General features: G+C 38.7%; 1 protein-coding gene across 4 annotated transcripts in view; it reads left to right on the forward strand.

Moving 5' to 3' along the window:
* MAPK1 (mitogen-activated protein kinase 1) overlaps positions 1-13715 on the forward strand; it is a 108623-nt gene that overhangs the window by 77249 nt on the left and 17659 nt on the right. For all 4 annotated transcript variants that reach the window (XM_049620536.1, XM_049620537.1, XM_049620539.1 and 1 more), the window contains 3 exons: positions 1535-1651; positions 7845-7959; positions 8264-8395. In XM_049620536.1, coding sequence (XP_049476493.1) covers positions 1535-1651; positions 7845-7959; positions 8264-8395 — 364 coding nt within the window. The remainder of the gene's footprint in view (positions 1-1534; positions 1652-7844; positions 7960-8263; positions 8396-13715) is intronic.

Genomic DNA, 13715 nt, shown 5'->3' on the forward strand with positions numbered 1-13715 from the left:
GAAGCAATTACGATAGTTGTTCCTTTTGAAGATACATGTTGATGGAGATTATGCAGCACAGATACCTAACTCTTATCAGAGATACCATGTGGTGATACCAGTGTCCAAAGCTAGAGGAAGGCATCTGTGAAGTAGATGGAAGCTTTCTGAACCTTTCCTAATTATTGAAACACTAAACTATGGGATATTTGAGCAGAGATTGTTGTCCATCCATTTAAGTCCTATGAGTATCTCAAGCATGTCCTTTCCTCCTCATTTCCATTTTTATGGCCTGAGCTCAGGCCCTTATAATTTCTTAGCCAAATTAAAGCAGTAAGCCTCCAAAGCAATCTGTTTTCCAGGCTGCCTTGTACTGTACTCTGGCCTGTCTTTATTAATATGTCTCTTTCTCAGGTTAGTTCCCCAGATGTCAAGGAATTAAAATATCCTGCAATTATATGGGTCTAAGTATAGTTGGCCCTTGAACAACACAGGGATTAGGGGCACCGATTTGCACCCCCCCAACACACACACACACACACACATAGTCAAAAATCTGCATATAACTATTGACTCCTCCAAAATTTAATAGCCTTCTGTTGACCAGAAGGAAGCTTTAACTGATTACATCAACAGTCAATTAAACATATACTTTGTGTTATATGTATTATATACTGTATTCCTGTAATAATACCTAACTTAATTTTTTCGATATTTCTAGGCTATGTGGTTTCATCTATGAGTTTTTTCAAATTGCTGCACATCTGCAAAAAGTTTTCCAATATATTTATTGAAAAAAATTCCATGTATGTGAACAGACTTGCACAGTTCAAACCCATGCTGTTCAAGGGTCAACTGTATTCTATAGTTATATAGTAGAATACTATACTATCTGTATAGTACTTTACAGATATTTTATATGTTGGAGTTTGGAGTAGCACTAAAGTATTGGATGACCAGATGATGAAGGTACTTTTGTGAGTCAGGAGAAATTAGAAGCTGGATATTTACCTAAAAAAAGATTCATCTTTTGTATATGAGACATCTTTTAAGGCTTTGGGAGTGGATTTGAATACATGGAAGGGAAAGAAGTGGAAAAAATCTTTGGAAGGATCTGCATTTGTGGAACAGGTAGAAGAATAGCAGGAAGTGAAATCTAAGAAACAAGACAAATGTGAGTCAAGGTGATCTGACAGTGTGATGATCCTGGAAATGCCAGCAGGAGATGGCCAGAGAAAGGACCCTGGACAGTTTCTGGTAACTTCAGAACAGTTTTTGTCAAGTGACATAAGCAAGATTACTGTAGGATAAGCAGATAATGAAAGGTGAGGACAGATTCCTGTAACCTGTTCCTCATCTCCAACTTTGGATAGTCATCACTGCCTCTCAGGTTGTTGTAAGGATTAAATAAGAATGAATATATAGAATTCCCAACAAAGTATCTGCCACATAGGAGTGGCAGCAACTACTTACCATCATCATTATTGCTATTGTCTGATCTTTTGATATTAATTTCATTAGAATCTCTAAGGCGTCCCATTTTTTTCTCTCTTAGATCTGTGACTTTGGTTTGGCCCGCGTTGCAGATCCAGACCATGATCACACAGGGTTCCTGACGGAGTACGTAGCCACACGTTGGTACCGGGCTCCAGAAATTATGTTGAATTCCAAGGTAAGGATCAGGTTTGCATAGAAAGAAAACCAGGAAGCAAAAGAATTTTGGAAGCCTGTGTCTACTTAGGTTGAGGCTTGGCCTGTCTGGCCCAGAATGAAGGTGCTGTCTTAATCTCTAGGTCAGCATTGAACTTCTGGGCCCTGGATTTTGACCTCTCTACCTCAGCTGAAGTAGTGCTGATGTGTTAGAGAGTTGGAAGGTGTGTGTGCCTGTCTGGTCACTGTTAACAATAAATGATCTTTGTCCTAGCCTTTGGTCAGCTCTCCTGAAGTCCTCCCTATGGCAGCTTTTACAGTTGCTCCTGCCACTGCTGAGTACAGGCTAGGCTGGCTATGTTAGAGGTTCTCCTATAGTATGTAGTTTTCCGAAGGTGGACTAGTGCTGTCCTGTACAGGTCAGATTTGTCTAACGAAGAATGTCTCTTCAGCAAAATTATACCATAGTTTGAAGAAAGGTGTGGAAAGAATAGGAACTACTATGGATTCTTAAAAAAGTAAGAAAAAGTGAAGTATATCTTTGTTAGGTTTATAAACCAGGTGGCAAGCATTGAAGGCTGCTGTGGAGATTGAGATTCAGTATTTTTAATATATCATTTGCAAATAATATATGAATGAAGTATCAGATTTGAGAAAGTAAGTGGGCCCAACATACTTCTACATCCAATACTTCAAATTAGGAGATTTTGAACTTAATTCCTCCGTTGGTTTGCAAACTGCCCCAGTACAAGGTGGGCAAGGAGAAACTGAAGAGGCAGAGCACTCCAAATTGGTCATGGCAGTTTTAAGAAGAAGGAACTTATTACAAGTCTTGTCTTGGGCAGCTAGCTGCAAGGTGAATAGATCTCCGCACTCACCTACCAAAACTTAAAAGTTTATGTCCAGGCCTTAACTGGCTGTGTCACATATGCTGCCCAGATGGTCCGAACAATAGCTATTCTCTCCCAGCTACATCCTTGAAAATGGCGCCACTGTGGTAACAGTGGGCAGAGCATGTATCCCAAGGATAGGGGAGGGAGCGAGGAGCCTCCTGTTGTCCAGGTTTCAGCTCAAGGGTCAGCTGTTAGTCACATTGTCTTGATGACCTCCTTCAGCACCGTCTACCGTTAATGTAATGTTAAGATACATGAAAAAAAGCAATAAAAGTAGACATTGGGCCTTGTGTCTCAGCTCTAGGAACCAGAAATCCACCCAGGAAGCTTAAAGGGAATTAATTAGCCCATGGGGTTTACTGTCTTCCTCCATCGTTTATAAATAGAAGGGCTTGAGATGAACACTAAGTTGCTTTGTGAGGAAATAGAATTTGTTTAAAGCGGTTAGTTATTCTTGATATACATTTGTTCAGTTAAGTTATAAAAGTAAAATTGCATTAAAATAAATTCCATTATAAAGAAAGATTTAGTGTAACAGATGTTTCAGAGAAGAAAATGTCGTGTTGATTCTTATAATTCTGTATTACACATAATCCCAAATAGTAGGTTTTTTCTTTGGACTGGCCATGTGACAGCCATTCCAAACCAGAAGCATTTGCATGCACATGTGCAGTGCCTGCTGGTTGTAAGGGAGAGCTGTTGGTGTGCTTTTTATCCTGGTGCCTTCATGGTCTTGCAGCCTCCATTCCAACTTGAGATGACTCTACTGTCTTCACCCTCCAGAGGGAAATAACCAAACAATGTGGCCTCTGTTCCACAAGGTGCCCAGCATGCACTTCCTGCTTGTAGAGTTAACTATAATCAAAACTGAGTGTGAATTATTTTTTATTTATAGCACCTCTAGACTGAGAATGTTACTTCTAGTGCTGTATTCATTTTTTTTATTATTATTAATTTAGAACAATTTTCAAACCCTTACAAGAATTGAGAGTACAGTGAACACCCATATACCCCTTCCCTAGGTTCACCAGCTATTAACATCTTACTACTCCCTTGCTAGCTTTTGTCTCTGCCTGCCTCCCTCCCTTCTTCTCTGTTTCCTTTGTCAACTTTTTGGCACTTCACAACATAAACTACTTTACTACTAGACCCTTTGGGACATACTGATACTCATTAAAGGGGGAGAGTGTTCTTTCCCCACAGTCATAGTACCCCTAGCACACTGAGACAACCAGCATTAATTCAGTGATATCCCAGTTATCCCACCCAAAAGTTCTTTACAGCTGTTTTTGTCTTATTTTCACTCTGTGATCTAATCAAGTTTTGTGCGTTGTGCTCACTCTAGAACATTCCTCCCACCCTTTCTGTCTTCTTCATGAACTTCAATGCTTTGCAGAGTACAGACTGGTTCCTTATGATTCAGTTTAGGTCACACTTTTCTGGCGGGAACCCCGCAGGTTCTTGGAGCTCATGTTTCCCAGCAGGCTTACCAGGGTGGTGTTTCCCTTGGTGACTCCTGGTCTCTATCACTTATCATATTGGGGGTGGCAAAATGGTAATTTTCCAAATGTATTGTTCCTTCTACACTAATTTGCTGCCATTTTTCTTTGAAGAGCTTTCTCTTTTTTTCTTTCTCTTCCTATGTCTCCCACCTTTGTTTTTAAAACATTATTATAGGGGCACCTGGGTGGGTGGCTCAGTCAAGCGTCTGACTCTTGATTTCAGCTCAGGTCATGATCTCGCAGTTTTGTGAGTTTGGAGCCTACTTGAGATTCTCCCTCTTTCTCTCACAGTCACTCAGTCTCTCTCAAAATAAACTTTTAAAAAAGCCATTATTATGGATTCATGAAATATGTGCTGTCCATTATCACCTTTTTATTTTTATACTTCTATCGTCTCCATTTTGACAGGCTAGAGTGCTCTGTGTGTGTGTGTGTGTAACATTTTATTTTCATAGTTTCCCACTTGCAAGAAAAGTATAAGGCAGTAGTTCTCAAACATTCAAGCCCCAAGACCCCTTCACTTTCTTAAAAAGTGTCAAAGATCCTAAGCAAGATTTGTCTATGTGGAGTCTCTCCATCAGTATTTGCTATATAGAAATTAACACTAAGACTTTTAAAAAGTATTAATTTCTAAATAATAATAAACCTACTGCTTGTTAACATAAGTTTTATTTATAAAAAGTGTGTTTACTTTCCACCACAAAAACATTTTAGTTAGAAGAGGGGCGTTCTTTTCATTTTTGCAAATTTCATGTGGCCTAATAGACCATTGCTGGAATCTCACCTGGTTCTGCACTCTATCTGTCCAGTAGGTTGATTTGGTTTAAGTCCAAGAAGAAGAGGCTTCACACAGATATGTAGTTGGGAAAGGGGGTATGTATGTTAGTCTTTTCAGCTGCTGTGGCTGTTCCTTTTTGATACTACACTGAAACTCAACAAAATGAAAAGTTAATTGTGGAATCTAAAACCATGCCACCGAACTTTTTGTACTGTCTTACTAAAATCCATTGGTCTACCTTACACTCACTGATGCATGCTTTGGAATCAAGCATTTGGAAAATACTAGTTCACTGGGTTATCCAGATCTTCCAGATGTCCTATTTCGTGAATGGTATCTTCTCATGTCATGTAGCATCTGGAAAAATTTTTTGTACACTTGTGAGAGAATGAATGAAAAGGAAAACACCTTAGAAATACAAAATAACGTCACTCTTCAGATCCTTAGAGGGAAGCCACATGGAACCCAGGACCACTTGCAAGAACTGGATAAACTTCTGTAATACTTCAGATCCACCTCAGATTCAGACTCACCAGTTCTTTACCCTTTGTCCCATTTGTTTTCTCATTCTCTCTCTATACATGTGTGTTTTTTCCCCTCTGAGTCATTTGAGAGTAAGTTGTAGATGTGCACCTTTACCCCTAAGCATTTCAGTGTGTATTTCCTTAGAACAGCAATTCTCATGTTCCTGAGGACATTTGGCAGTGTTTGGAGACATTTTCGGTTGTCACAACTGGGAGAAGAATGCTACCTACTGTCCATCAACTAGTTAGAGGTGAGAGATGCTGTTAAACATCCTGCAGTGTGCAGGACAGCCCTCACAGCAAAGGCTTATCCAGCCTAAAGTGTCAGTAGTGCCAAGGTTGAGAAACCCTGCCATAGAAGGATGTTCCCTAATATGACCATAGTATAATGATCAAAAGTGAGAAATTTTTTTTTTTAATGGGAAATTTAACACTGGTCCAATATCTACTGCACTGTATATATTCAAATTTTGGATATTGTCTCAATAATCACCTTTATAGCTTTTCTCCCCCTACTCTAGGCTCACACATTGCATTGTTTCTCTAGTCTCTTTTATTTTTTAATGTTTTTTTGTTGTTGTGTGTGGTGTTTGTTTTTTTTTAGAGAGAGAGAGAGAGAGAGAGAGAGCGCGCGCACATGCACAAGCAGAGGAGGGGGAGAGGGAGGGAGAGAGAGAATCTCACACAGGCTCCACACTTAGTGCAGAGCCTGACACAGGCTCCCATGACCCTGGATGCTCAACCAACTGAGCCACTCAAGCACCCCTCTCTAGTTTCTTTTAATCTATAATAGTTCCTCAGCCTTTTTTGAAGCCTTTTGAAGGGTACAGGTTGGTTGACTGTTTTGTAGATGCACCCCAATTTTGTGTCATGTATTCCGGGCACGAATACCTCAGAAAACAGTGTTTTGTTCTCAGTGTATCGTATCAGGAGGCATATCTGGTTTATGTCTGTATTGGTGAAGTTCATGTTGATCTTTTGGTTAAATGGTATCCTCTCGTTCTCCACCATATAATGGTGATAATTGTGGCTAATTATGACAATTATTATTAGGTCAGTAGGAATTTGTGGGGAATACTGTAAGTTGTGTAAGTTCTCTTCATCATACTTGTAACCACTAGTTTTTACCATCCATTGATGATTTTGTAGCTCTATCATTCTTCCTTTGTTTTAGTTCTTTCCATTTATTAATTCATGTTTATATTATTCAGTGGCTATTCCATAGTTGCCATTCTGTATTTGATGTTTAAATTGTCCCAGATTTTCTAATGGGAGTCACTTTGACATGGTCCCACTAATGTTGAGCATTTCCTTGCTTTGTTTTTTGGCACTAGATGCTCCAGGCTTACCTCCTAGTACTTTCTCTGTCCCAGACTTGGAGTAGCCATTTCTCCAGGGAGCCCTGGTTCCTTTTAGTTGCTTATTTTTTGTAATTTTTAAGTGTTCCTCTTCATTTAGTTTTGGCCCAAAGCAAAAGTTATTTTGGATTACAAGAATTTTGGGAATAATGACCTTGAAATTCAACCCCATTTTATCATAGCTGTAGATCTGACCATTGTTTGATTTTCGGAAAGTTTTTTTCTCTATTCATTTACCACTATACCAAGCTATCTTTTTTGCACTGTTGTATGATTTAGACATAATTATTCCAAGTCTTTTTACAGAGTTCCTTTAAAAGAAAATTTATACCTGGGGCACCTGGGTGGCTCAGTTGGTTAAGGGTTCAACTCTTGGTTTTGGCTCAGGTCATGATTTCATGGTTTGTGACATCGAGCCCTACATCGAGCTCTGTGCTGGCAGTGCAGAGCCTGCTTGGGATTCTCTCTCTCTGCCCCTCCTCTGCTCGCTCTCCCTCTCCCTCCCTCCCTCCCTCTCTCTCTCTCTCTCTCTCTCTCTCTCAAAATGAATAAACTTAAAAAAAATTATACCTGAAAATTGAATAGAAAAATAAAACAAGAAATACGGATTGGTAAAATATGATGGAACCAGCACATACTCCACCCACCCACCCCCCAACAGAGATCAAGGGTTTTCAGCCTGACTTTTTTGAAAATGATTTTGTAGCAGTCACTTGAAAATGTATAAAAATATTCTGGAGGTGTAGCAGTGACTCTTCTTTTGAGTTGGTTTCCAGGTTTTCAAAATGAATAAATGGGCCATAGATGTCCTAAAGCAAGGGATGTTACTGCTTTTTCCTTTTTCCAGCTTTAACTTACAAGGATTGTTCCTCTCAAATTATTTGAAAAAAGGAATGAAATATACTTTGGAAATTCTCACCTAATAATAAGTTAATCAACTTTGAAGAGAGTAATAAAATCAAGTAATCTTGGTTGTTCAACAGCTTATAAGAAAGCTAGATTACTGTTTGTATCTGCATGCTCTCTTCTCTTATTTCTGAATTATAGAACCAAAGGAGAAGGTAAAATTCCCATGAGCCATGTACCTGTGCTGTTGGAGGATCTCACTTGTCATGTAACATTACATATCCTTCTTAGTCTTTTCTCTCTTCCCACTGCAGGGCTATACCAAGTCCATTGATATTTGGTCTGTAGGCTGCATTCTGGCAGAGATGCTGTCCAACAGGCCCATCTTCCCGGGGAAGCATTATCTCGACCAGCTGAACCACATTCTGGGTAAGATTACTGAACATTTTAGGGGCTAGATTTACTGTGTTCACCTGCCCTAGTTTACATCAGAGGCACATCAGGAAACGAAGAATAGTTTTGACAACTCTTTAATCCAAGATAGATATGAGTTTTAAATCTTGCTTGACTTCAAATGTTAAGGATCCTTATAAAAACTTGTAAAATAGAATGGTAAGCATGGGGGGACGTGGTGAGGAAACAATTAGTAGGATCTATTCTGCCCCATAGCTAATAGTGTGTGATCAGCCTCTGTGGGTCTTGATAATTAACAGCTAATTATTTTATCTGTTAGGTATTCTTGGATCCCCATCACAGGAAGACCTGAATTGTATAATAAATTTAAAAGCTAGAAACTACTTGCTTTCTCTTCCACACAAAAATAAGGTGCCATGGAACAGGCTGTTCCCAAATGCTGATTCCAAAGGTAAATATTATTTTATTGATTATTTTTCTTAGACTTCACTTTTTGTTTATTTCTTTGTTTTATTGGTTAAATTGTTAGGTCACTAGCCTGAAAAGTTAGCCTGTGGCAATTGGATAATGCCTTATTTAGTGCTCATTCTGTTGCTTTTTTCCTTTTATTTTCAAGCAGTGGCGGTAGGGTAAGGGAGTGTGGGAATGACCGTCTAGTTTTCCACCTTTTCATTTCTTTGCTTTTTTATTTTTTATTTATTTTTTTAATGCTTATTTATTTTTGAGAAAGAGAAAAAGCACAAGTGGGGGAGGGGCAGAGAGCAAAGGGACAGAGGATCCAAAGTAGATTCGGTGCTGACAGCAGAGAGCCCGATGTGAAGCTCCAGCTAACAAACTGCAAGATCCTGACCTAAAGTGGACGTCGGCTGCTTAACAGACTGAGCCACCCAGGTGCCCCTTACTTTATTTATTATTTTTTAAATATAAAAAAAAATTTTTTAATGTTTTTTTTATTTCTTGAGAGACAGAGTGTGAGTGGGGGAGGGGCAGAGAGAGAGGGAGACACAGAATCCAAAGCAGGCTCCAAGCTGTCAGCACAGAGCCCAACGTGGGGCTTGAACTCACTAACTGTGAGATTATGACCTGAGCTGAAGTGGGACACTTAGCCGACTGAGCCACCCAGGCACCGCCCCCCTTACTTTATTTTTTTAAGTAGGCTCTATGCCCAATGTGGGACTCGAACTTACCACCCTGAGATCAAGAGCTGCATGCTCTTATGTTTACTTATTTATTTTGAGAGAGAGGGCACATGTGTGCGAGTGGGGGAGGGACAGAGAGCAAGAGAAAAAGAGCAAGAATCCCAAGCAAGCTCTGCACTGTCAACACAAAGCCTGACACGGGACTTGATCTCATGAACTGCAAGATCATGACCTGAGCTGAAATCAAGAATTCAATACTTAACCGACTGAGCCACCCAGGCCCCCCTGATTTTTAATTGTAGTTGACATGTAATAATAAATTAGTTTCAGGTATACAACATAGTGATTCCATAATTATATACATTATAAAATGCTCACCACAATAAATGCATTACAGTATTATTGACCATATTCCCTATACTGTGCTTTTCATTCCCGTGACTTACTTATTTAGAACTGGAAGTTTGTACCTCTTAATCCTCTTCACCCATTTTGCATATCCCCTAACCCCCCTCTTTGTCTTTTTTTTTTTGGAGAAAGAGTATGTGACCAGAGGGGCACAGAGAGAGAAGGGGACAAAGGATTCGAAGTGGGCTCTGTGCTGACAGCAGGTAGCCCCAGGCTCAAACTCATGAATCACGAGTTTATGACCTGAGCTGAAGTCAGATGCTTAACCTGACTGAGCCATCCAGGCACCCACTCTTTGCTACTTTTTAACTTGGATAAAGTTCACATTTTTAGAATTCAGAAAGTTGAGGAGCCTGCAAAACAGATTACACATTTTTCATCTTGTCATTTAATAATTTTTCAAATCAGGTTTTTTTGAAGAATAATTTACAGAGTAAAATTCACCCTTTTTAGTTGTGTGGGTCTTTGAATTTTAACAAATGTATGTAGTCACATTAAGTGCCACCACAGTCAAGATATGATGGAGTATTCTCATTGTCCCCAGAAGTTCCCTCATGCCCCTTTGTACTCATTTCTCTTCCCTAGTCCCTGGCAATCCCGATCTCATTTCTCTCCCTATAGTTTTGCCTTTTCTAGTGTGTCATAGAAATGTAGTCATCCGGTTATATAGCTTCTTATGTCTGGATTCTTCCACTCAGCGTAATGCATTCGAGAGTTATCAGCATTATTGCTTGTATCAATCTCTTCATCCAATGGTGTTGGAATAATTAGACATTTGTATGCCCCCCCCCCAATAGAAACCTAAAAGTGGAGCATAGCCCTAAACATAAGGCCTAAAACTATAAAACTTTGAGAAGAAAACAGAACAGAACCTTCATGACCCTAGGTTAGGCAAAGATTTCTTAGATAAAACACCAAGAGCACTCATCCATAAAAGAAAAAAGGTGATAGATTTCATTTTGCCCTTTTGTATTTTAAGTTAACTTTGTTTAACAATTATGTTATCCTTTATTCCCATGTACTGTGTATCTGTTAAATATATTAGGTGGCTAATTTCTTTGCTTGTTTTTTAATAGGTAGATGTTTTTAAAATTTTCATACTATTATAGAATTGTGGTAGGCAAGATAATGACCCCATTGCCAAAGATGTCCACATCCTAATCCCCAGGATCTATGAACTTGTTAGGTGACATGACAAAGAGGAATTAAGGTTGCAGATGGAATTGAGGTTGCTCATCACCTGATTTTAAGACGGGGAGATAATTGTGGATTATCTTAGTGAGCCCACTGTAATCACAAGGATCCTTAAAAGTGGAAGAAGGAATCAGAATAGGAAACCAGAGAGAGAGAACAGGTTGCCAGCACCTTGGTGCTTGTTCTTCCATAGCTTTATCTCCATACATATACATATTTTTACCTAAAATTTACTTTTTATAAATTATTATTAATATAAGCTAACATTTTTGGTAAAAATTCAAAAGTCTTGGGAATATTCATCTAAAAAGGTGAAATTCTTTTGTAATTATTCCCTAAAGGTCACGTTAATGTAATTGTGTCTGAGTATCTTTCCATGTCAGTGCATAGAACTGACTTGTCTTTAATGATTTTAAAACATCTCATCCAGTCTTCTCTTACAAATTCAGCTTTTTCTGACTTTTGTTCTTTTGTGTGTGTATATCTTTGTGTGTTTAGTTTAATAACTGTCAACTTAGATGTTGAATTTGTTATTATATACTGACCTGAGTTAAGGTTCAGAAACATTTGGTGGTTTAAAATTGAATTCTTTTTGGATGTAGGAGGAACTGTCTTTTAAATTTTCTGATATAAAAGTAGTATGTTATCCTGGGAGACAGTTTAGTAATATAGGAAAAAAAGAAAGAATAGGTAAGAGAAGAAGAAATGCTCTTAATTACCAGAATCCCAAAATAACTTTTATTTTGCTGCGCCAGTGTGTGCATAGCTTTTACTTATTTATTTGTAATTATATAATTATATATGTAATTATATATTATAATGTTATTGTAAGTATAAGATGTTTTTAAAATTATACCTTCATAAACATTGTGTATGTTACTGATGAGATTTGGTTTGTATACTAGAATGGGTTTGTATACTGGAATGTCCCAAGCATCTTACCTAAATCTTATATTCTAAGTTGCCAAAACTGCATAATTAAGACTTTATAATATCTAGACCTCCAGGCTTCCCTCCTATTTATTTCTTCATTCTTTTTTATTGTTAGTTGTGATTTATATCAAATTATGTGAGGTTTTTATTTAACTTATTGTCCCTAGGTTAAAGCTATGAACTTTGAGATTGATTCATTTAGATAACAATTAACATTACTAAAATCCAGAAAGTTAATTTTGAAAGGTAAACTTTGGATGAAAATAATGAAGCAGGAAGGACTACAAACAGAATAAATAAAATGGAAAAATGGGAGTTGGTAGTGCTGGAGCAAGCAGGATAGTATCATGTGTTAGGAACATGCACTTTCCAGCCAGACCTCCTGGTTTCAGCCACTTACTGAATCTCAGACAAACTACTTAACCTCTCTGAGCCTTATCTCATTTTTCCCGTTTATAAAATAGAGTTAGTAATAGTACATGCATCACAGGGTTGTATGCAAGTCCAGATCACTGGCATTTGTAGGTCTGGATTCTGAGATCTCAAGACTGAATTTTTTTCATTTATACATCTTGGAGATATTTCCGTATCTATAGTTATGAAGGGTGGCTACATAGTATTTATTATTCCTTTGTAGGGATGACCCAGAGTGTCTTTAACCAGTCATGTATTGGACATTGAAGTGCACTTCACTTATCTGTTGCTGCATAACAACCACTCCACAGTTTGGGGCCTTGTAACGACCACCATGTATTTGTTCATAAGTCCATTGGACTGGATGCAGCTCCGTGGGTCTGCTTTTGTGGGTCCCACAAGTAGCATGGTCTAAGGTGACCTCACCACATCTTACAGTTGGTTCTCCTTTGTGCCATTGCCTATCATCCTACAGTAGACCAGACTGGGCTTCTTAGGATGACAGAAATATTCCAAAAGAGAAACAACAGAAAAGCTGCACAGTCACAAAATAGGAGACACTTCTGCCACAATCTATTGGTCGAAGCAAATTGCAAGGTCAGCCCAGATTCAGGTGGTCGAGAAATAAATCCACCCATTGATGTGAGGAACTGCAAATAATTTGTGGCCATAGTTAATCTGCCACCTGCCTGTTTCTAGTATTCTACTGTAATGTACATAAATTCATTTATTTAACAAATAGATCTGCGTGTACTGTGCCATCAAGGGTTCTATGGCCCTGGACTTAGAACAGCCATCAGACTGATTACCTGCCTGCAGGGAGCTAATAGTTTGAAAGATCAGTAATTATTTTCTTTTTCCCCACTCATAACAGTAGAAAGCATTAAAAGTTTGATGATCCACCATGTGGTCAAGGCTGTGGGGCAAATGAATGTTTGTTCAGAGACAGCTAATGGTGTGTAAATTGGTTGAGTCTCTCTGGAGGGCAGTTTGGCAGTTCTGTCACACATCTTTTGTTCCAGCAATTTTGGGTGTTGAACTTTTGGATCTGCCAAGCAAATGGGGGAGAAGTGGCATTTTAATTTGTTTTTCTTTAATTAGACTGATGGGGGCACCTGGCTGGTTCAGTCAATAGAGCCATGTGACTCTTGATCTCAAGGTGGTTAGTTCAAGCCCCACAGTGGACATAGAGCTTACTTTAAGGAGAAAAAAAAAAAGTTTGAGATAGAATATTTTTCACATGTTTGTTGGAGATTTCTGAAATCTGAATCCTTTGAACCAGTAGTATTGTAGATTTTTCTTTAAAGGAGTCTAGCTTAGGATTCTCTCCAAAATTACTCCAGTTAGGGGGAAGAAATGATTATTATTCAGCAGATGGTGCTGGGCTAGTTGAATAACTATTTGGAAGAAAATCAGTTTAAATCATTACTCACACTTCAAAGTGAATTCAAAAAATTGATAATTAAATACATTTTAAAAAATCATACTAGGGGGCACCTAGATGTCTCCATTGGTTGAACATCCAACTCTTGATTTTGGCTCAGGTCGTGATCCCCAGGTTGTGGGACTGAGCCCGGCATTGGCCTCCTCACTGAGCATAGAGCCTGCTTAAGATTCTCTCTCCCTCTCTCCATGCTCAGACGTGTGCTCGCTCACACACACACACGCGCGCGCGTGCTCTCT

Source organism: Panthera uncia, assembly GCF_023721935.1.
Source record: "Panthera uncia isolate 11264 chromosome D3 unlocalized genomic scaffold, Puncia_PCG_1.0 HiC_scaffold_8, whole genome shotgun sequence".
NCBI classification, from domain to species: domain Eukaryota; kingdom Metazoa; phylum Chordata; class Mammalia; order Carnivora; family Felidae; genus Panthera; species Panthera uncia.